The sequence below is a fragment of the Phyllobates terribilis genome, unplaced genomic scaffold, assembly GCF_046119375.1.
Source record: "Phyllobates terribilis strain yellow unplaced genomic scaffold, ASM4611937v1 Scaffold_12__6_contigs__length_324123572, whole genome shotgun sequence".
NCBI lineage: Eukaryota > Metazoa > Chordata > Amphibia > Anura > Dendrobatidae > Phyllobates > Phyllobates terribilis.
Genome location: NW_027362772.1, coordinates 247,549,871 through 247,577,528, shown reverse-complemented (window position 1 = coordinate 247,577,528; position 27,658 = coordinate 247,549,871). Strand labels below are relative to the sequence as shown.

At 46.1% G+C, this 27,658-nt stretch overlaps 1 protein-coding gene across 2 annotated transcripts in view; it reads right to left on the bottom strand.

Annotated features, from left to right (window-relative positions):
- CCDC30 (coiled-coil domain containing 30) overlaps positions 1–27,658 on the bottom strand; it is a 110,921-nt gene that overhangs the window by 48,535 nt on the left and 34,728 nt on the right. For both annotated transcript variants that reach the window (XM_073656795.1, XM_073656796.1), the window contains 2 exons: positions 26,169–26,361; positions 24,745–24,864 (listed from right to left, as the gene is read on the bottom strand). In XM_073656795.1, the coding sequence (XP_073512896.1) occupies positions 24,745–24,864; positions 26,169–26,361 (313 nt within the window). The remainder of the gene's footprint in view (positions 1–24,744; positions 24,865–26,168; positions 26,362–27,658) is intronic.

Genomic DNA, 27,658 nt, shown 5'->3' with positions numbered 1-27,658 from the left:
CGCCTATATACCTGCTGTACGCCTTTATACCTGCTGTACCCCTATATACCTGCTGTACGCCTATATACCTGCTGTACACCTATATACCTGCTGTACGCCTATATACTCTGCTGTACGCCTATATACCTGCTGTACACCTATATACTCTGCTGTTCACCTATATACTCTGCTGTACGCCTATATACTCTGCTGCACGCCTATATACTCTGCTGTACACCTATATACTCTGCTGTACGCCTATATACCTGCTGTACGCCTATATACCTGCTGCACGCCTATATACTCTGCTGCACACCTATATACTCTGCTGTACACCTATATACTCTGCTGCACGCCTATATACCTGCTGTACGCCTATATACCTGCTGCACGCCTATATACCTGCTGCACGCCTATATACTCTGCTGCACGCCTATATACCTGCTGCACGCCTATATACCTGCTGTACGCCTATATACCTGCTGTACGCCTATATACCTGCTGTATGCCTATATACTCTGCTGCACGCCTATATACCTGCTGCACGCCTATATACCTGCTGTACGCCTATATACCTGCTGTACGTCTATATACCTGCTGCATGCCTATATACCTGCTGTACACCTATATACTCTGCTGTACGCCTATATACCTGCTGTACGCCTATATACTCTGCTGTACGCCTATATACCTGCTGTACGCCTATATACCTGCTGTACGTCTATATACCTGCTGCATGCCTATATACCTGCTGTACACCTATATACTCTGCTGTACGCCTATATACCTGCTGTACGCCTATATACTCTGCTGTACGCCTATATACCTGCTGTACGCCTATATACCTGCTGTACGTCTATATACCTGCTGCATGCCTATATACCTGCTGTACACCTATATACTCTGCTGTACGCCTATATACCTGCTGTACGCCTATATACTCTGCTGTACGCCTATATACCTGCTGTACGCCTATATACCTGCTGTACGTCCATATACCTGCTGCATGCCTATATACCTGCTGTACGTCTATATACTCTGCTGCACGCCTATATACCTGCTGTACACCTATATACCTGCTGCATGCCTATATACCTGCTGTACGCCTATATACTCTGCTGTACGCCTATATACCTGCTGTATGCCTATATACTCTGCTGTACGCCTATATACCTGCTGTATGCCTATATACTCTGCTGCACGCCTATATACCTGCTGTACACCTATATACCTGCTGCATGCCTATATACCTGCTGTACGCCTATATACTCTGCTGCACGCCTATATACCTGCTGTACACCTATATACCTGCTGCACGCCTATATACCTGCTGTACGCCTATATACTCTGCTGTACGCCTATATACTCTGCTGCACGCCTATATACCTGCTGTACGCCTATATACCTGCTGTATGCCTATATACTATGCTGTACGCCTATATACTCTGCTGCACGCCTATATACCTGCTGTACGCCTATATACTCTGCTGTACGCCTATATACTCTGCTGCACGCCTATATACCTGCTGTACGCCTTTATACCAGCTGTACACCTATATACTCTGCTGCACGTCTATATACTCTGCTGCACGCCTATATACCTGCTGTACGCCTTTATACCTGCTGTACCCCTATATACTCTGCTGCACGTCTATATACCTGCTGTACGCCTATATACCTGCTGTACACCTATATACCTGCTGTACGCCTATATACTCTGCTGTACGCCTATATACCTGCTGTACACCTATATACTCTGCTGTTCACCTATATACTCTGCTGTACGCCTATATACTCTGCTGCACACCTATATACTCTGCTGTACACCTATATACTCTGCTGCACGCCTATATACCTGCTGTACGCCTATATACCTGCTGCACGCCTATATACCTGCTGCACGCCTATATACTCTGCTGCACGCCTATATACCTGCTGTACGCCTATATACCTGCTGCACGCCTATATACCTGCTGTACGCCTATATACCTGCTGTACGCCTATATACTCTGCTGCACGCCTATATACCTGCTGCACGCCTATATACCTGCTGTACGCCTATATACCTGCTGTACGTCTATATACCTGCTGCATGCCTATATACCTGCTGTACACCTATATACTCTGCTGTACGCCTATATACCCGCTGTACGCCTATATACTCTGCTGTACGCCTATATACCTGCTGTACGCCTATATACCTGCTGTACGCCTATATACCTGCTGCACGCCTATATACCTGCTGCACGCCTATATACTCTGCTGCACGCCTATATACCTGCTGTACGCCTATATACCTGCTGCACGCCTATATACCTGCTGTACGCCTATATACCTGCTGTACGCCTATATACTCTGCTGCACGCCTATATACCTGCTGCACGCCTATATACCTGCTGTACGCCTATATACCTGCTGTACGTCTATATACCTGCTGCAGGCCTATATACCTGCTGTACACCTATATACTCTGCTGTACGCCTATATACCTGCTGTACGCCTATATACTCTGCTGTACGCCTATATACCTGCTGTACGTCTATATACCTGCTGCATGCCTATATACCTGCTGTACACCTATATACTCTGCTGTACGCCTATATACTCTGCTGTATGCCTATATACCTGCTGTACGCCTATATACCTGCTGTACGTCTATATACCTGCTGCATGCCTATATACCTGCTGTACACCTATATACTCTGCTGTACGCCTATATACCTGCTGTACGCCTATATACTCTGCTGCACGCCTATATACTCTGCTGTACGCCTATATACTCTGCTGCACGCCTATATACTCTGCTGCACGCCTATATACCTGCTGCACGTCTATATACTCTGCTGTACGCCTATATACTCTGCTGCACGCCTATATACTCTGTTGCACACCTATATACTCTGCTGCACGCCTATATACTCTGCTGTACGCCTATATACCTGCTGGACGCCTATATACTCTGCTGCACGCCTATATACTCTGCTGCACGCCTATATACTCTGCTGTACGCCTATATACTCTGCTGCACGCCTATATACTCTGCTGCACGCCTATATACTCTGTTGCACACCTATATACTCTGCTGCACGCCTATATACTCTGCTGTACGCCTATATACCTGCTGGACGCCTATATACTCTGCTGCACGCCTATATACTCTGCTGCACGCCTATATACTCTGCTGTACGCCTATATACTCTGCTGCACGCCTATATACTCTGCTGCACGCCTATATACCTGCTGCACGTCTATATACTCTGCTGTACGCCTATATACTCTGCTGCACGCCTATATACTCTGCTGCACACCTATATACTCTGCTGCACGCCTATATACTCTGCTGTACGCCTATATACCTGCTGGACGCCTATATACTCTGCTGCATACCTATATACTCTGCTGTACGTCTATATACTCTGCTGCACGCCTATATACTCTGTTGCACGCCTATATACTCGGCTGCACGCCTATATACTCTGCTGCACGCCTATATACTCTGCTGCACGCCTATATACTCTGCAGCACGCCTATATACTCTGCTGCACGCCTATATACTCTGCTGCACGCCTATATACCTGCTGTACACCTATATACCTGCTGTATGCCTATATACCCGCTGTACGCCTATATACTCTGCTGCACGCCTATATACTCTGCTGGACACCTATATACCTGCTGTACGTCTATATACCTGCTGCACGCCTATATACTCTGCTGCACACCTATATACCTGCTGTACGTCTATATACTCTGCTGCACGCCTATATACCTGCTGTACACCTATATACCTGCTGCATGCCTATATACCTGCTGTACGCCTATATACTCTGCTGTACGCCTATATACCTGCTGTATGCCTATATACTCTGCTGTACGCCTATATACCTGCTGTATGCCTATATACTCTGCTGCACGCCTATATACCTGCTGTACACCTATATACCTGCTGCATGCCTATATACCTGCTGTACGCCTATATACTCTGCTGCACGCCTATATACCTGCTGTACACCTATATACCTGCTGCACGCCTATATACCTGCTGTATGCCTATATACTCTGCTGTACGCCTATATACTCTGCTGCACGCCTATATACCTGCTGTACGCCTATATACCTGCTGTATGCCTATATACTCTGCTGTACGCCTATATACTCTGCTGCACGCCTATATACCTGCTGTACGCCTATATACTCTGCTGTACGCCTATATACTCTGCTGCACGCCTATATACCTGCTGTACGCCTTTATACCAGCTGTACACCTATATACTCTGCTGCACATCTATATACTCTGCTGCACGCCTATATACCTGCTGTACGCCTTTATACCTGCTGTACCCCTATATACCTGCTGTACGCCTATATACCTGCTGTACACCTATATACCTGCTGTACGCCTATATACTCTGCTGTACGCCTATATACCTGCTGTACACCTATATACTCTGCTGTTCACCTATATACTCTGCTGTACGCCTATATACTCTGCTGCACGCCTATATACTCTGCTGTACACCTATATACTCTGCTGTACGCCTATATACCTGCTGTACGCCTATATACCTGCTGCACGCCTATATACTCTGCTGCACACCTATATACTCTGCTGTACACCTATATACTCTGCTGCACGCCTATATACCTGCTGTACGCCTATATACCTGCTGCACGCCTATATACCTGCTGCACGCCTATATACTCTGCTGCACGCCTATATACCTGCTGTACGCCTATATACCTGCTGCACGCCTATATACCTGCTGTACGCCTATATACCTGCTGTACGCCTATATACCTGCTGTACGCCTATATACTCTGCTGCACGCCTATATACCTGCTGCACGCCTATATACCTGCTGTACGCCTATATACCTGCTGTACGTCTATATACCTGCTGCATGCCTATATACCTGCTGTACACCTATATACTCTGCTGTACGCCTATATACCTGCTGTACGCCTATATACTCTACTGTACGCCTATATACCTGCTGTACGCCTATATACCTGCTGTACGTCTATATACCTGCTGCATGCCTATATACCTGCTGTACACCTATATACTCTGCTGTACGCCTATATACCTGCTGTACGCCTATATACTCTGCTGTACGCCTATATACCTGCTGTATGCCTATATACTCTGCTGTACGCCTATATACCTGCTGTATGCCTATATACTCTGCTGCACGCCTATATACCTGCTGTACACCTATATACCTGCTGCATGCCTATATACCTGCTGTACGCCTATATACTCTGCTGCACGCCTATATACCTGCTGTACACCTATATACCTGCTGCACGCCTATATACCTGCTGTACGCCTATATACTCTGCTGTACGCCTATATACTCTGCTGCACGCCTATATACCTGCTGTACGCCTATATACCTGCTGTATGCCTATATACTATGCTGTACGCCTATATACTCTGCTGCACGCCTATATACCTGCTGTACGCCTATATACTCTGCTGTACGCCTATATACTCTGCTGCACGCCTATATACCTGCTGTACGCCTTTATACCAGCTGTACACCTATATACTCTGCTGCACGTCTATATACTCTGCTGCACGCCTATATACCTGCTGTACGCCTTTATACCTGCTGTACCCCTATATACTCTGCTGCACGTCTATATACCTGCTGTACGCCTATATACCTGCTGTACACCTATATACCTGCTGTACGCCTATATACTCTGCTGTACGCCTATATACCTGCTGTACACCTATATACTCTGCTGTTCACCTATATACTCTGCTGTACGCCTATATACTCTGCTGCACACCTATATACTCTGCTGTACACCTATATACTCTGCTGCACGCCTATATACCTGCTGTACGCCTATATACCTGCTGCACGCCTATATACCTGCTGCACGCCTATATACTCTGCTGCACGCCTATATACCTGCTGTACGCCTATATACCTGCTGCACGCCTATATACCTGCTGTACGCCTATATACCTGCTGTACGCCTATATACTCTGCTGCACGCCTATATACCTGCTGTACGCCTATATACCTGCTGCACGCCTATATACCTGCTGCACGCCTATATACTCTGCTGCACGCCTATATACCTGCTGTACGCCTATATACCTGCTGCACGCCTATATACCTGCTGTACGCCTATATACCTGCTGTACGCCTATATACCTGCTGTACGCCTATATACTCTTCTACACGCCTATATACTCTGCTGTACGCCTATACACCTGCTGTACACCTATATACTCTGCTGTACGCCTATATACTCTTCTACACGCCTATATACTCTGCTGCACGCCTATATACTCCGCTGCACGCCTATATACTCTGCTGTACGCCTATATACTCTGATGCACGCCTATATACTCTGTTGCACGCCTATATACTCGGCTGCACGCCTATATACTCTGCTGCACGCCTATATACTCTGCTGCACGCCTATATACTCTGCTGCACGCCTATATACCTGCTGTACACCTATATACCTGCTGTACGCCTATATACTCTGCTGCACGCCTATATACTCTGCTGCACGCCTATATACTCTGCTGTACGCCTATATACTCTGCTGCACGCCTATATACTCTGCTGCACGCCTATATACTCTGCTGTACGCCTATATACTCTGCTGCACGCCTATATACTCTGCTGCACGCCTATATACCTGCTGCACGTCTATATACTCTGCTGTACGCCTATATACTCTGCTGCACGCCTATATACTCTGCTGCACACCTATATACTCTGCTGCACGCCTATATACTCTGCTGTACGCCTATATACCTGCTGGACGCCTATATACTCTGCTGCACGCCTATATACTCTGCTGCACGCCTATATACTCTGCTGTACGCCTATATACTCTGCTGCACGCCTATATACTCTGCTGCACGCCTATATACCTGCTGCACGTCTATATACTCTGCTGTACGCCTATATACTCTGCTGCACGCCTATATACTCTGCTGCACACCTATATACTCTGCTGCACGCCTATATATTCTGCTGTACGCCTATATACCTGCTGGACGCCTATATACTCTGCTGCATACCTATATACTCTGCTGTACGTCTATATACTCTGCTGCACGCCTATATACTCTGTTGCACGCCTATCTACTCGGCTGCACGCCTATATACTCTGCTGCACGCCTATATACTCTGCTGCACGCCTATATACTCTGCAGCACGCCTATATACTCTGCTGCACGCCTATATACTCTGCTGCACGCCTATATACCTGCTGTACACCTATATACCTGCTGTATGCCTATATACCCGCTGTACGCCTATATACTCTGCTGCACGCCTATATACTCTGCTGCACACCTATATACCTGCTGTACGTCTATATACCTGCTGCACGCCTATATACTCTGCTGCACGCCTATATACTCTGCTGCACGCCTATATACCTGCTGTACGTCTATATACTCTGCTGCACGCCTATATACCTGCTGTACACCTATATACCTGCTGCATGCCTATATACCTGCTGTACGCCTATATACTCTGCTGTACGCCTATATACCTGCTGTATGCCTATATACTCTGCTGTACGCCTATATACCTGCTGTATGCCTATATACTCTGCTGCACGCCTATATACCTGCTGTACACCTATATACCTGCTGCATGCCTATATACCTGCTGTACGCCTATATACTCTGCTGCACGCCTATATACCTGCTGTACACCTATATACCTGCTGCACGCCTATATACCTGCTGTATGCCTATATACTCTGCTGTACGCCTATATACTCTGCTGCACGCCTATATACCTGCTGTACGCCTATATACCTGCTGTATGCCTATATACTCTGCTGTACGCCTATATACTCTGCTGCACGCCTATATACCTGCTGTACGCCTATATACTCTGCTGTACGCCTATATACTCTGCTGCACGCCTATATACCTGCTGTACGCCTTTATACCAGCTGTACACCTATATACTCTGCTGCACGTCTATATACTCTGCTGCACGCCTATATACCTGCTGTACGCCTTTATACCTGCTGTACCCCTATATACCTGCTGTACGCCTATATACCTGCTGTACACCTATATACCTGCTGTACGCCTATATACTCTGCTGTACGCCTATATACCTGCTGTACACCTATATACTCTGCTGTTCACCTATATACTCTGCTGTACGCCTATATACTCTGCTGCACGCCTATATACTCTGCTGTACACCTATATACTCTGCTGTACGCCTATATACCTGCTGTACGCCTATATACCTGCTGCACGCCTATATACTCTGCTGCACACCTATATACTCTGCTGTACACCTATATACTCTGCTGCACGCCTATATACCTGCTGTACGCCTATATACCTGCTGCACGCCTATATACCTGCTGCACGCCTATATACTCTGCTGCACGCCTATATACCTGCTGCACGCCTATATACCTGCTGTACGCCTATATACCTGCTGTACGCCTATATACCTGCTGTATGCCTATATACTCTGCTGCACGCCTATATACCTGCTGCACGCCTATATACCTGCTGTACGCCTATATACCTGCTGTACGTCTATATACCTGCTGCATGCCTATATACCTGCTGTACACCTATATACTCTGCTGTACGCCTATATACCTGCTGTACGCCTATATACTCTGCTGTACGCCTATATACCTGCTGTACGCCTATATACCTGCTGTACGTCTATATACCTGCTGCATGCCTATATACCTGCTGTACACCTATATACTCTGCTGTACGCCTATATACCTGCTGTACGCCTATATACTCTGCTGTACGCCTATATACCTGCTGTACGCCTATATACCTGCTGTACGTCTATATACCTGCTGCATGCCTATATACCTGCTGTACACCTATATACTCTGCTGTACGCCTATATACCTGCTGTACGCCTATATACTCTGCTGTACGCCTATATACCTGCTGTACGCCTATATACCTGCTGTACGTCCATATACCTGCTGCATGCCTATATACCTGCTGTACGTCTATATACTCTGCTGCACGCCTATATACCTGCTGTACACCTATATACCTGCTGCATGCCTATATACCTGCTGTACGCCTATATACTCTGCTGTACGCCTATATACCTGCTGTATGCCTATATACTCTGCTGTACGCCTATATACCTGCTGTATGCCTATATACTCTGCTGCACGCCTATATACCTGCTGTACACCTATATACCTGCTGCATGCCTATATACCTGCTGTACGCCTATATACTCTGCTGCACGCCTATATACCTGCTGTACACCTATATACCTGCTGCACGCCTATATACCTGCTGTACGCCTATATACTCTGCTGTACGCCTATATACTCTGCTGCACGCCTATATACCTGCTGTACGCCTATATACCTGCTGTATGCCTATATACTATGCTGTACGCCTATATACTCTGCTGCACGCCTATATACCTGCTGTACGCCTATATACTCTGCTGTACGCCTATATACTCTGCTGCACGCCTATATACCTGCTGTACGCCTTTATACCAGCTGTACACCTATATACTCTGCTGCACGTCTATATACTCTGCTGCACGCCTATATACCTGCTGTACGCCTTTATACCTGCTGTACCCCTATATACTCTGCTGCACGTCTATATACCTGCTGTACGCCTATATACCTGCTGTACACCTATATACCTGCTGTACGCCTATATACTCTGCTGTACGCCTATATACCTGCTGTACACCTATATACTCTGCTGTTCACCTATATACTCTGCTGTACGCCTATATACTCTGCTGCACACCTATATACTCTGCTGTACACCTATATACTCTGCTGCACGCCTATATACCTGCTGTACGCCTATATACCTGCTGCACGCCTATATACCTGCTGCACGCCTATATACTCTGCTGCACGCCTATATACCTGCTGTACGCCTATATACCTGCTGCACGCCTATATACCTGCTGTACGCCTATATACCTGCTGTACGCCTATATACTCTGCTGCACGCCTATATACCTGCTGCACGCCTATATACCTGCTGTACGCCTATATACCTGCTGTACGTCTATATACCTGCTGCATGCCTATATACCTGCTGTACACCTATATACTCTGCTGTACGCCTATATACCCGCTGTACGCCTATATACTCTGCTGTACGCCTATATACCTGCTGTACGCCTATATACCTGCTGTACGCCTATATACCTGCTGCACGCCTATATACCTGCTGCACGCCTATATACTCTGCTGCACGCCTATATACCTGCTGTACGCCTATATACCTGCTGCACGCCTATATACCTGCTGTACGCCTATATACCTGCTGTACGCCTATATACTCTGCTGCACGCCTATATACCTGCTGCACGCCTATATACCTGCTGTACGCCTATATACCTGCTGTACGTCTATATACCTGCTGCATGCCTATATACCTGCTGTACACCTATATACTCTGCTGTACGCCTATATACCTGCTGTACGCCTATATACTCTGCTGTACGCCTATATACCTGCTGTACGTCTATATACCTGCTGCATGCCTATATACCTGCTGTACACCTATATACTCTGCTGTACGCCTATATACTCTGCTGTATGCCTATATACCTGCTGTACGCCTATATACCTGCTGTACGTCTATATACCTGCTGCATGCCTATATACCTGCTGTACACCTATATACTCTGCTGTACGCCTATATACCTGCTGTACGCCTATATACTCTGCTGCACGCCTATATACTCTGCTGTACGCCTATATACTCTGCTGCACGCCTATATACTCTGCTGCACGCCTATATACCTGCTGCACGTCTATATACTCTGCTGTACGCCTATATACTCTGCTGCACGCCTATATACTCTGTTGCACACCTATATACTCTGCTGCACGCCTATATACTCTGCTGTACGCCTATATACCTGCTGGACGCCTATATACTCTGCTGCACGCCTATATACTCTGCTGCACGCCTATATACTCTGCTGTACGCCTATATACTCTGCTGCACGCCTATATACTCTGCTGCACGCCTATATACTCTGTTGCACACCTATATACTCTGCTGCACGCCTATATACTCTGCTGTACGCCTATATACCTGCTGGACGCCTATATACTCTGCTGCACGCCTATATACTCTGCTGCACGCCTATATACTCTGCTGTACGCCTATATACTCTGCTGCACGCCTATATACTCTGCTGCACGCCTATATACCTGCTGCACGTCTATATACTCTGCTGTACGCCTATATACTCTGCTGCACGCCTATATACTCTGCTGCACACCTATATACTCTGCTGCACGCCTATATACTCTGCTGTACGCCTATATACCTGCTGGACGCCTATATACTCTGCTGCATACCTATATACTCTGCTGTACGTCTATATACTCTGCTGCACGCCTATATACTCTGTTGCACGCCTATATACTCGGCTGCACGCCTATATACTCTGCTGCACGCCTATATACTCTGCTGCACGCCTATATACTCTGCAGCACGCCTATATACTCTGCTGCACGCCTATATACTCTGCTGCACGCCTATATACCTGCTGTACACCTATATACCTGCTGTATGCCTATATACCCGCTGTACGCCTATATACTCTGCTGCACGCCTATATACTCTGCTGGACACCTATATACCTGCTGTACGTCTATATACCTGCTGCACGCCTATATACTCTGCTGCACACCTATATACCTGCTGTACGTCTATATACTCTGCTGCACGCCTATATACCTGCTGTACACCTATATACCTGCTGCATGCCTATATACCTGCTGTACGCCTATATACTCTGCTGTACGCCTATATACCTGCTGTATGCCTATATACTCTGCTGTACGCCTATATACCTGCTGTATGCCTATATACTCTGCTGCACGCCTATATACCTGCTGTACACCTATATACCTGCTGCATGCCTATATACCTGCTGTACGCCTATATACTCTGCTGCACGCCTATATACCTGCTGTACACCTATATACCTGCTGCACGCCTATATACCTGCTGTATGCCTATATACTCTGCTGTACGCCTATATACTCTGCTGCACGCCTATATACCTGCTGTACGCCTATATACCTGCTGTATGCCTATATACTCTGCTGTACGCCTATATACTCTGCTGCACGCCTATATACCTGCTGTACGCCTATATACTCTGCTGTACGCCTATATACTCTGCTGCACGCCTATATACCTGCTGTACGCCTTTATACCAGCTGTACACCTATATACTCTGCTGCACATCTATATACTCTGCTGCACGCCTATATACCTGCTGTACGCCTTTATACCTGCTGTACCCCTATATACCTGCTGTACGCCTATATACCTGCTGTACACCTATATACCTGCTGTACGCCTATATACTCTGCTGTACGCCTATATACCTGCTGTACACCTATATACTCTGCTGTTCACCTATATACTCTGCTGTACGCCTATATACTCTGCTGCACGCCTATATACTCTGCTGTACACCTATATACTCTGCTGTACGCCTATATACCTGCTGTACGCCTATATACCTGCTGCACGCCTATATACTCTGCTGCACACCTATATACTCTGCTGTACACCTATATACTCTGCTGCACGCCTATATACCTGCTGTACGCCTATATACCTGCTGCACGCCTATATACCTGCTGCACGCCTATATACTCTGCTGCACGCCTATATACCTGCTGTACGCCTATATACCTGCTGCACGCCTATATACCTGCTGTACGCCTATATACCTGCTGTACGCCTATATACCTGCTGTACGCCTATATACTCTGCTGCACGCCTATATACCTGCTGCACGCCTATATACCTGCTGTACGCCTATATACCTGCTGTACGTCTATATACCTGCTGCATGCCTATATACCTGCTGTACACCTATATACTCTGCTGTACGCCTATATACCTGCTGTACGCCTATATACTCTACTGTACGCCTATATACCTGCTGTACGCCTATATACCTGCTGTACGTCTATATACCTGCTGCATGCCTATATACCTGCTGTACACCTATATACTCTGCTGTACGCCTATATACCTGCTGTACGCCTATATACTCTGCTGTACGCCTATATACCTGCTGTACGCCTATATACCTGCTGTACGTCTATATACCTGCTGCATGCCTATATACCTGCTGTACACCTATATACTCTGCTGTACGCCTATATACCTGCTGTACGCCTATATACTCTGCTGTACGCCTATATACCTGCTGTACGCCTATATACCTGCTGTACGTCTATATACCTGCTGCATGCCTATATACCTGCTGTACGTCTATATACTCTGCTGCACGCCTATATACCTGCTGTACACCTATATACCTGCTGCATGCCTATATACCTGCTGTACGCCTATATACTCTGCTGTACGCCTATATACCTGCTGTATGCCTATATACTCTGCTGTACGCCTATATACCTGCTGTATGCCTATATACTCTGCTGCACGCCTATATACCTGCTGTACACCTATATACCTGCTGCATGCCTATATACCTGCTGTACGCCTATATACTCTGCTGCACGCCTATATACCTGCTGTACACCTATATACCTGCTGCACGCCTATATACCTGCTGTACGCCTATATACTCTGCTGTACGCCTATATACTCTGCTGCACGCCTATATACCTGCTGTACGCCTATATACCTGCTCTATGCCTATATACTCTGCTGTACGCCTATATACTCTGCTGCACGCCTATATACCTGCTGTACGCCTATATACTCTGCTGTACGCCTATATACTCTGCTGCACGCCTATATACCTGCTGTACGCCTTTATACCAGCTGTACACCTATATACTCTGCTGCACGTCTATATACTCTGCTGCACGCCTATATACCTGCTGTACGCCTTTATACCTGCTGTACCCCTATATACTCTGCTGCACGTCTATATACCTGCTGTACGCCTATATACCTGCTGTACACCTATATACCTGCTGTACGCCTATATACTCTGCTGTACGCCTATATACCTGCTGTACACCTATATACTCTGCTGTTCACCTATATACTCTGCTGTACGCCTATATACTCTGCTGCACACCTATATACTCTGCTGTACACCTATATACTCTGCTGCACGCCTATATACCTGCTGTACGCCTATATACCTGCTGCACGCCTATATACCTGCTGCACGCCTATATACTCTGCTGCACGCCTATATACCTGCTGTACGCCTATATACCTGCTGCACGCCTATATACCTGCTGTACGCCTATATACCTGCTGTACGCCTATATACTCTGCTGTACGCCTATATACCTGCTGCACGCCTATATACCTGCTGTACGCCTATATACCTGCTGTACGTCTATATACCTGCTGCATGCCTATATACCTGCTGTACACCTATATACTCTGCTGTACGCCTATATACCCGCTGTACGCCTATATACTCTGCTGTACGCCTATATACCTGCTGTACGCCTATATACCTGCTGTACGCCTATATACCTGCTGCACGCCTATATACTCTGCTGCACGCCTATATACCTGCTGTACGCCTATATACCTGCTGCACGCCTATATACCTGCTGTACGCCTATATACCTGCTGTACGCCTATATACTCTGCTGCACGCCTATATACCTGCTGCACGCCTATATACCTGCTGTACGCCTATATACCTGCTGTACGTCTATATACCTGCTGCATGCCTATATACCTGCTGTACACCTATATACTCTGCTGTACGCCTATATACCTGCTGTACGCCTATATACTCTGCTGTACGCCTATATACCTGCTGTACGCCTATATACCTGCTGTACGTCTATATACCTGCTGCATGCCTATATACCTGCTGTACACCTATATACTCTGCTGTACGCCTATATACTCTGCTGTATGCCTATATACCTGCTGTACGCCTATATACCTGCTGTACGTCTATATACCTGCTGCATGCCTATATACCTGCTGTACACCTATATACTCTGCTGTACGCCTATATACCTGCTGTACGCCTATATACTCTGCTGTACGCCTATATACCTGCTGTACGCCTATATACCTGCTGTACGTCTATATACCTGCTGCATGCCTATATACCTGCTGTACACCTATATACTCTGCTGTACGCCTATATACCTGCTGTACGCCTATATACTCTGCTGTACGCCTATATACTCTGCTGCACGCCTATATACCTGCTGCACGCCTATATACTCTGCTGTATGCCTATATACCTGCTGTACGTCTATATACCTGCTGTACGCCTATATACCTGCTGTACGTCTATATACCTGCTGCATGCCTATATACCTGCTGTACACCTATATACTCTGCTGTACGCCTATATACCTGCTGTACGCCTATATACTCTGCTGTACGCCTATATACCTGCTGTACGCCTATATACCTGCTGTACGTCTATATACCTGCAGCATGCCTATATACCTGCTGTACACCTATATACTCTGCTGTACGCCTATATACCTGCTGTACGCCTATATACTCTGCTGTACGCCTATATATTCTGCTGCACGCCTATATACCTGCTGCACGCCTATATACTCTGCTGCACGCCTATATACCTGCTGTACGCCTATATACTCTGCTGTACGCCTATATACTCTGCTGCACGCCTATATACCTGCTGCACGTCTATATACCTGCTGCATGCCTATATACCTGCTGTACACCTATATACTCTGCTGTACGCCTATATACTCTGCTGCACGCCTATATACTCTGCTGCACGCCTATATACCTGCTGTACGCCTTTATACCAGCTGTACACCTATATACTCTGCTGCACGTCTATATACTCTGCTGCACGCCTATATACCTGCTGTACGCCTTTATACCTGCTGTACCCCTATATACTCTGCTGCACGTCTATATACCTGCTGTACGCCTATATACCTGCTGTACACCTATATACCTGCTGTACGCCTATATACTCTGCTGTACGCCTATATACCTGCTGTACACCTATATACTCTGCTGTTCACCTATATACTCTGCTGTACGCCTATATACTCTGCTGCACACCTATATACTCTGCTGTACACCTATATACTCTGCTGCACGCCTATATACCTGCTGTACGCCTATATACCTGCTGCACGCCTATATACCTGCTGCACGCCTGTATACTCTGCTGCACGCCTATATACCTGCTGTACGCCTATATACCTGCTGCACGCCTATATACCTGCTGTACGCCTATATACCTGCTGTACGCCTATATACTCTGCTGCACGCCTATATACCTGCTGCACGCCTATATACCTGCTGTACGCCTATATACCTGCTGTACGTCTATATACCTGCTGCATGCCTATATACCTGCTGTACACCTATATACTCTGCTGTACGCCTATATACCTGCTGTACGCCTATATACTCTGCTGTACGCCTATATACCTGCTGTACGCCTATATACCTGCTGTACGTCTATATACCTGCTGCATGCCTATATACCTGCTGTACACCTATATACTCTGCTGTACGCCTATATACTCTGCTGTATGCCTATATACCTGCTGTACGCCTATATACCTGCTGTACGCCTATATACCTGCTGTACGTCTATATACCTGCTGCATGCCTATATACCTGCTGTACACCTATATACTCTGCTGTACGCCTATATACCTGCTGTACGCCTATATACTCTGCTGTAAGCCTATATACCTGCTGTACGCCTATATACCTGCTGTACGTCTATATACCTGCTGCATGCCTATATACCTGCTGTACACCTATATACTCTGCTGTACGCCTATATACCTGCTGTACGCCTATATACTCTGCTGTACGCCTATATACTCTGCTGCACGCCTATATACCTGCTGCACGCCTATATACTCTGCTGTATGCCTATATACCTGCTGTACGTCTATATACCTGCTGTACGCCTATATACCTGCTGTACGTCTATATACCTGCTGCATGCCTATATACCTGCTGTACACCTATATACTCTGCTGTACGCCTATATACCTGCTGTACGCCTATATACTCTGCTGTACGCCTATATACCTGCTGTACGCCTATATACCTGCTGTACGTCTATATACCTGCAGCATGCCTATATACCTGCTGTACACCTATATACTCTGCTGTACGCCTATATACCTGCTGTACGCCTATATACTCTGCTGTACGCCTATATACTCTGCTGCACGCCTATATACCTGCTGCACGCCTATATACTCTGCTGCACGCCTATATACCTGCTGTACGCCTATATACTCTGCTGTACGCCTATATACTCTGCTGCACGCCTATATACCTGCTGCACGTCTATATACCTGCTGCATGCCTATATACCTGCTGTACACCTATATACTCTGCTGTACGCCTATATACCTGCTGTACGCCTATATACTCTGCTGTACGCCTATATACTCTGCTGCACGCCTATATACCTGCTGCACGTCTATATACTCTGCTGTACGCCTATATACCTGCTGTACACCTATATACTCTGCTGCACGTCTATATACCTGCTGCATGCCTATATACCTGCTGTACGTCTATATACCTGCTGCATGCCTATATACCTGCTGTACACCTATATACTCTGCTGTACGCCTATATACCTGCTGTACGCCTATATACTCTGCTGTACGCCTATATACCTGCTGTACGTCTATATACCTGCTGCATGCCTATATACCTGCTGTACACCTATATACTCTGCTGTACGCCTATATACCTGCTGTACGCCTATATACTCTGCTGTACGCCTATATACTCTGCTGCACGTCTATATACCTGCTGCATGCCTATATACCTGCTGTACACCTATATACTCTGCTGTACGCCTATATACCTGCTGCACGCCTATATACCTGCTGTACGTCTATATACCTGCTGCACACCTATATACCTGCTGTATGCCTATATACTCTGCTGTACACCTATATACCTGCTGCACGCCTATATACCTGCTGTACGTCTATATACCTGCTGCATGCCTATATACCTGCTGTACACCTATATACTCTGCTGTACGTCTATATACCTGCTGCACACCTATATACCTGCTGTACGCCTTTATACCTGCTGTACCCCTATATACTCTGCTGCACGCCTATATACCTGCTGTACGCCTATATACCTGCTGTACGCCTATATACTCTGCTGCACGCCTATATACCTGCTGCACGCCTATATACCTGCTGTACGCCTATATACCTGCTGTACGTCTATATACCTGCTGCATGCCTATATACATGCTGTACACCTATATACTCTGCTGTACGCCTATATACCTGCTGTACGCCTATATACTCTGCTGTACGCCTATATACCTGCTGTACGCCTATATACTCTGCTGTACGCCTATATACCTGCTGTACGCCTATATACCTGCTGTACGTCTATATACCTGCTGCATGCCTATATACCTGCTGTATGCCTATATACCTGCTGTACGCCTATATACCTGCTGTACGTCTATATACCTGCTGCATGCCTATATACCTGCTGTACACCTATATACTCTGCTGTACGCCTATATACCTGCTGTACGCCTATATACTCTGCTGTACGCCTATATACCTGCTGTACGCCTATATACCTGCTGTACGTCTATATACCTGCTGCATGCCTATATACCTGCTGTACACCTATATACTCTGCTGTACGCCTATATACCTGCTGTACGCCTATATACTCTGCTGTACGCCTATATACTCTGCTGCACGCCTATATACCTGCTGCATGCCTATATACCTGCTGTACACCTATATACTCTGCTGTACGCCTATATACTCTGCTGTACGCCTATATACTCTGCTGTATGCCTATATACCTGCTGTACGTCTATATACCTGCTGTACGCCTATATACCTGCTGTACGTCTATATACCTGCTGCATGCCTATATACCTGCTGTACACCTATATACTCTGCTGTACGCCTATATACCTGCTGTACGCCTATATACTCTGCTGTACGCCTATATACCTGCTGTACGCCTATATACCTGCTGTACGTCTATATACCTGCAGCATGCCTATATACCTGCAGTACACCTATATACTCTGCTGTACGCCTATATACCTGCTGTACGCCTATATACTCTGCTGTACGCCTATATACTCTGCTGCACGCCTATATACCTGCTGCACGCCTATATACTCTGCTGCACGCCTATACACCTGCTGTACGCCTATATACTCTGCTGCACGCCTATATACCTGCTGCACGTCTATATACCTGCTGCATGCCTATATACCTGCTGTACACCTATATACTCTGCTGTACGCCTATATACCTGCTGTACGCCTATATACTCTGCTGTACGCCTATATACTCTGCTGCACGCCTATATACCTGCTGCACGTCTATATACTCTGCTGTACGCCTATATACCTGCTGTACACCTATATACTCTGCTGCACGTCTATATACCTGCTGCATGCCTATATACCTGCTGTACGTCTATATACCTGCTGCATGCCTATATACCTGCTGTACACCTATATACTCTGCTGTACGCCTATATACCTGCTGTACGCCTATATACCTGCTGTACGCCTATATACCTGCTGTACGTCTATATACCTGCTGCATGCCTATATACCTGCTGTACGTCTATATACCTGCTGCATGCCTATATACCTGCTGTACGCCTATATACTCTGCTGTACGCCTATATACCTGCTGTACGCCTATATACTCTGCTGTACGCCTATATACCTGCTGTACGCCTATATACTCTGCTGTACGCCTATATACTCTGCTGTACGTCTATATACCTGCTGCATGCCTATATACCTGCTGTACACCTATATACTCTGCTGTACGCCTATATACTCTGCTGTACGCCTATATACTCTGCTGTATGCCTATATACCTGCTGTACGTCTATATACCTGCTGTACGACTATATACCTGCTGTACGTCTATATACCTGCTGCATGCCTATATACCTGCTGTACACCTATATACTCTGCTGTACGCCTATATACCTGCTGTACGCCTATATACTCTGCTGTACGCCTATATACCTGCTGTACGCCTATATACCTGCTGTACGTCTATATACCTGCAGCATGCCTATATACCTGCAGTACACCTATATACTCTGCTGTACGCCTATATACCTGCTGTATGCCTATATACTCTGCTGTACGCCTATATACTCTGCTGCACGCCTATATACCTGCTGCACGCCTATATACTCTGCTGCACGCCTATACACCTGCTGTACGCCTATATACTCTGCTGCACGCCTATATACCTGCTGCACGTCTATATACCTGCTGCATGCCTATATACCTGCTGTACACCTATATACTCTGCTGTACGCCTATATACCTGCTGTACGCCTATATACTCTGCTGTACGCCTATATACTCTGCTGCACGCCTATATACCTGCTGCACGTCTATATACTCTGCTGTACGCCTATATACCTGCTGTACACCTATATACTCTGCTGCACGTCTATATACCTGCTGCATGCCTATATACCTGCTGTACGTCTATATACCTGCTGCATGCCTATATACCTGCTGTACACCTATATACTCTGCTGTACGCCTATATACCTGCTGTACGCCTATATACTCTGCTGTACGCCTATATACTCTGCTGCACGCCTATATACCTGCTGCACGCCTATATACTCTGCTGTATGCCTATATACCTGCTGTACGTCTATATACCTGCTGTACGCCTATATACCTGCTGTACGTCTATATACCTGCTGCATGCCTATATACCTGCTGTACACCTATATACTCTGCTGTACGCCTATATACCTGCTGTACGCCTATATACTCTGCTGTACGCCTATATACCTGCTGTACGCCTATATACCTGCTGTACGTCTATATACCTGCAGCATGCCTATATACCTGCTGTACACCTATATACTCTGCTGTACGCCTATATACCTGCTGTACGCCTATATACTCTGCTGCACGCCTATATACCTGCTGCACGCCTATATACTCTGCTGCACGCCTATATACCTGCTGTACGCCTATATACTCTGCTGTACGCCTATATACTCTGCTGCACGCCTATATACCTGCTGCACGTCTATATACCTGCTGCATGCCTATATACCTGCTGTACACCTATATACTCTGCTGTACGCCTATATACCTGCTGTACGCCTATATACTCTGCTGTACGCCTATATACTCTGCTGCACGCCTATATACCTGCTGCACGTCTATATACTCTGCTGTACGCCTATATACCTGCTGTACACCTATATACTCTGCTGCACGTCTATATACCTGCTGCATGCCTATATACCTGCTGTACGTCTATATACCTGCTGCATGCCTATATACCTGCTGTACACCTATATACTCTGCTGTACGCCTATATACCTGCTGTACGCCTATATACTCTGCTGTACGCCTATATACCTGCTGTACGTCTATATACCTGCTGCATGCCTATATACCTGCTGTACACCTATATACTCTGCTGTACGCCTATATACCTGCTGTACGCCTATATACTCTGCTGTACGCCTATATACTCTGCTGCACGTCTATATACCTGCTGCATGCCTATATACCTGCTGTACACCTATATACTCTGCTGTACGCCTATATACCTGCTGCACGCCTATATACCTGCTGTACGTCTATATACCTGCTGCACACCTATATACCTGCTGTATGCCTATATACTCTGCTGTACACCTATATACCTGCTGCACGCCTATATACCTGCTGTACGTCTATATACCTGCTGCATGCCTATATACCTGCTGTACACCTATATACTCTGCTGTACGTCTATATACCTGCTGCACACCTATATACCTGCTGTACGCCTTTATACCTGCTGTACCCCTATATACTCTGCTGCACGCCTATATACCTGCTGTACGCCTATATACCTGCTGTACGCCTATATACTCTGCTGCACGCCTATATACCTGCTGCACGCCTATATACCTGCTGTACGCCTATATACCTGCTGTACGTCTATATACCTGCTGCATGCCTATATACATGCTGTACACCTATATACTCTGCTGTACGCCTATATACCTGCTGTACGCCTATATACTCTGCTGTACGCCTATATACCTGCTGTACGCCTATATACTCTGCTGTACGCCTATATACCTGCTGTACGCCTATATACCTGCTGTACGTCTATATACCTGCTGCATGCCTATATACCTGCTGTATGCCTATATACCTGCTGTACGCCTATATACCTGCTGTACGTCTATATACCTGCTGCATGCCTATATACCTGCTGTACACCTATATACTCTGCTGTACGCCTATATACCTGCTGTACGCCTATATACTCTGCTGTACGCCTATATACCTGCTGTACGCCTATATACCTGCTGTACGTCTATATACCTGCTGCATGCCTATATACCTGCTGTACACCTATATACTCTGCTGTACGCCTATATACCTGCTGTACGCCTATATACTCTGCTGTACGCCTATATACTCTGCTGCACGCCTATATACCTGCTGCATGCCTATATACCTGCTGTACACCTATATACTCTGCTGTACGCCTATATACTCTGCTGTACGCCTATATACTCTGCTGTATGCCTATATACCTGCTGTACGTCTATATACCTGCTGTACGCCTATATACCTGCTGTACGTCTATATACCTGCTGCATGCCTATATACCTGCTGTACACCTATATACTCTGCTGTACGCCTATATACCTGCTGTACGCCTATATACTCTGCTGTACGCCTATATACCTGCTGTACGCCTATATACCTGCTGTACGTCTATATACCTGCAGCATGCCTATATACCTGCTGCACGCCTATATACTCTGCTGCACGCCTATACACCTGCTGTACGCCTATATACTCTGCTGCACGCCTATATACCTGCTGCATGTCTATATACCTGCTGCATGCCTATATACCTGCTGTACACCTATATACTCTGCTGTACGCCTATATACCTGCTGTACGCCTATATACTCTGCTGTACGCCTATATACTCTGCTGCACGCCTATATACCTGCTGCACGTCTATATACTCTGCTGTACGCCTATATACCTGCTGTACACCTATATACTCTGCTGCACGTCTATATACCTGCTGCATGCCTATATACCTGCTGTACGTCTATATACCTGCTGCATGCCTATATACCTGCTGTACACCTATATACTCTGCTGTACGCCTATATACCTGCTGTACGCCTATATACCTGCTGTACGCCTATATACCTGCTGTACGTCTATATACCTGCTGCATGCCTATATACCTGCTGTACGTCTATATACCTGCTGCATGCCTATATACCTGCTGTACGCCTATATACTCTGCTGTACGCCTATATACCTGCTGTACGCCTATATACCTGCTGTACGCCTATATACTCTGCTGTACGCCTATATACTCTGCTGTACGTCTATATACCTGCTGCATGCCTATATACCTGCTGTACACCTATATACTCTGCTGTACGCCTATATACTCTGCTGTACGCCTATATACTCTGCTGTATGCCTATATACCTGCTGTACGTCTATATACCTGCTGTACGCCTATATACCTGCTGTACGTCTATATACCTGCTGCATGCCTATATACCTGCTGTACACCTATATACTCTGCTGTACGCCTATATACCTGCTGTACGCCTATATACTCTGCTGTACGCCTATATACCTGCTGTACGCCTATATACCTGCTGTACGTCTATATACCTGCAGCATGCCTATATACCTGCAGTACACCTATATACTCTGCTGTACGCCTATATACCTGCTGTACGCCTATATACTCTGCTGTACGCCTATATACTCTGCTGCACGCCTATATACCTGCTGCACGCCTATATACTCTGCTGCACGCCTATACACCTGCTGTACGCCTATATACTCTGCTGCACGCCTATATACCTGCTGCACGTCTATATACCTGCTGCATGCCTATATACCTGCTGTACACCTATATACTCTGCTGTACGCCTATATACCTGCTGTACGCCTATATACTCTGCTGTACGCCTATATACTCTGCTGCACGCCTATATACCTGCTGCACGTCTATATACTCTGCTGTACGCCTATATACCTGCTGTACACCTATATACTCTGCTGCACGTCTATATACCTGCTGCATGCCTATATACCTGCTGTACGTCTATATACCTGCTGCATGCCTATATACCTGCTGTACACCTATATACTCTGCTGTACGCCTATATACCTGCTGTACGCCTATATACTCTGCTGTACGCCTATATACCTGCTGTAGGTCTATATACCTGCTGCATGCCTATATACCTGCTGTACACCTATATACTCTGCTGTACGCCTATATACCTGCTGTACGCCTATATACTCTGCTGTACGCCTATATACTCTGCTGCACGTCTATATACCTGCTGCATGCCTATATACCTGCTGTACACCTATATACTCTGCTGTACGCCTATATACCTGCTGCACGCCTATATACCTGCTGTACGTCTATATACCTGCTGCACACCTATATACCTGCTGTATGCCTATATACTCTGCTGTACACCTATATACCTGCTGCACGCCTATATACCTGCTGTACGTCTATATACCTGCTGCATGCCTATATACCTGCTGTACACCTATATACTCTGCTGTACGTCTATATACCTGCTGCACACCTATATACCTGCTGTACACCTATATACTCTGCTGTACGCCTATATACCTGCTGCACGCCTATATACCTGCTGTACGTCTATATACCTGCTGCATGCCTATATACCTGCTGTACACCTATATACTCTGCTGTACGCCTATATACCTGCTGGACGTCTGACAGCCTCTTTATGTCGGCGCTCTCCTTTTGCGCAGAAGCAAGCATCTCTTCTCTGATTTCCCGCTGCTCCGCCATCTCGGTCAGCTCAGCTTCCAGGTTCATAATCTAATGACACCAAACACGATTCATAAAAAAAATAAATAAATAAATAAATAACTAAAATGTAGCTGTAAACATTTTTGCGACTTACCATGAGATATAAAACATGATTACATTTTCAGTGACAACTTACTGCTAGAAATAAAGAGTTACAAGACAGGTGACAGGTCTGGAGAAGCGGAGCGTCCCCGTCAGGAGAGGCTGCTGTCGCTGCAGTACACGGAGTGTCACAACTTTCATGGCACTTTAGTGTTTGTGGTATCCAGGATACGGCATTCCGGTCACAGGTCCCCCACAATCAGAAACAATCTGCGCTTCTTCTCCACCAGGATCAATGGCAGCAAGCGGCGCCATCTAGTGGATGTGCTACACATTGTGCTCATTATTGTGTTGATGCCAGGACAGCGCGCATTGCTTAGGACCTGAGTACATTATTTATTGCACACCAGTTATAAAAATATACCAGCTGCTAAGGAGCAATAAGGTTGTGAGCCTTAAAGGGGTTGTTCCCTTAAAACATGATACAGTATGACCTATCCACAGTTTAGGTGATAATGTGCTGATCACTGGGAATCCGACCACTGGAAATTGCACCGATCGATAGAAAGGGGTGCAAAATGGTTAAATGCCCAAGTGCTGCTCCATTTATTCCCTATGGGGCTGCTGGAAACAGCTGAGCGCAGAGCGGAGCAGCCCCATAGGGAATGAATGGAGCACAGGTCAGGCATGTGCACTGCTGCCCAATTCTAGATAACTTTTATTTCTTATTAGTCTTATGTTCTCACTTAGCAAATCTGCAGTGGATTTTCTGGCACAGATTTGTGGGTTAGGTCATATTGATGACCTAACTTTAGGATATATCATGAAGATCAGATCAATGAGGTTTTGACACCCTACACCCCCACGATCATCTATCACCTCCATCAGAGGCCGGATGAAAACAGTGAACACAGCCGGTACAGCACAGCTCTGTACACTGTGTAGTGGTCGCTGCAGGGTGCAGCAGATCAGCGCCTGTTCTTCTCAATAGGATCTAATCTGCAGCACTCGGGAAAGGCAACTAAACAGAATATGCTCCAACTCTATTCATGGTTTACATCCGGCCACTAGTGGAAGTTATAGGAGCTGATCGTGGGGGAAACGGGTTGTAAAACCCTCACTAGTCTGAGATTGATAACCTAACCAAATTTGGGTCAATACAAAAATACCCTTAAATAATGCCATAACGTCTGTAAAGAGAAAAATGTCACCATTCACTTAGCGTTCACTTTACTTTTCTGAATCACTTCCATGACAGATTTCAGACTCACCGTCCTCTGGAGTCCGGCTATTTCACACTCCAAAAAATCCACTTGTTCTTTAGTGCGGTTCTGCGTTTCCCCCACAATGGACTCCAGCTCCTCATTACGCTCCACAATGTCATCGTATTCGCTCTGTAGTTTTTGGAACTTGTGCTGCAGCTGCTTAATCCGACATTCCTTATCCTCAACCTCGAGTTTACACCTGGCGAGAAAACAATGCTTCAATTCCAGGAACATGGAGATGGACTCAGTGAAGTGATTTATGAAATTCGCATACATTTTCTCATAGAGGGAGGGGAAAGTTGGCCACTTTCCAGCCAGATTTCTAAATCTGGCTGGAAAACTATAAACTATTTTCTACTGACCAAAGCAATCATAAATCTCCCTATCGCTTACCCCTAAGTACTTCTTATTACACCGCCCACAGATCAGCGGTGTCCTTAGCAACCAAGATGGTGGGGCTCATGTACATAATCAAAATAACATTCTTATTAAAGATCTCTGCTCTCAAGGACGGAGGTATTTTTAATAATATATTGTATGGCTCATTGCCTAGGATACCGACCACCCTGCAGTCTAAGAGTTGCCGCCGGTAGCAGGCTCTTTGCTTTACAGCCTGTTCGCTACTCTGTGCCCCCGCACTTTTTCCTTGCTCCAAATGACCACAGACCAGCGGTGCGACCATGCTGCTGTGAATCTTTAGAAGCGTTGGGCTCCCTGCAGAGCGAAAGCTGGGAGCGGTGTGCTCCTGAAGAATAAAAGTTGAGACAACTCCTTTAGATTTCGCCTCCTGCACTATATTCTGTTTAATCCCCGAAGGCGAGGGATTCTTTTGCTTTTTGCTTCTTATGGCTTTTTTACATTTTTTGTCTACAAAGCAATTTAGCGCCTTGTTTTTTGTGGGACACTCAACTGATACCTGTCAATCAGTGGTGTACGTGCCAATTGTGTAGCTGTACAGGGCTCCAAAAAGGAAAATAACAGCGAGTCCGATGGTAACCTGACGGCAGGTACAGACTTGTAATACTTGTCTATTCTGGTGGCTCATAATTGTTGCAGAATTGCAGAATTACACAACAAAGCTGGAATTTCTGGAGAATGATGTGAACTATGACGAGCATCTAACAAGCTGCAAATTACTAGTTAAAGAGCACATGAAGTGTGTAACGTTCCTGCCCCGGGGCCTCTGCTTTCTCCAGTTGCCAAAGTGTGGAATAGCACACTCTACACACAGTACAGACCAAAAGTTTGGACACACCTTCTCATTTAAACATTTTTCTGTATTTTCATGACTATAAAATTGTGCATTCACACTGAAGGCATCAAAACTATGAATTAACACATGTGGAATTATAGACTTAACAAAAAAGGGTGAAACAACTGAAAATATGTCTTATATTCTAGGTTCTTCAAAGTAGCCACCTTTTGCTTTGATGACTGCTTTGCACACTCTTGGCATTCTCTTGATGAGCTTCAAGAGGTAGTCACCGGAAATGGTC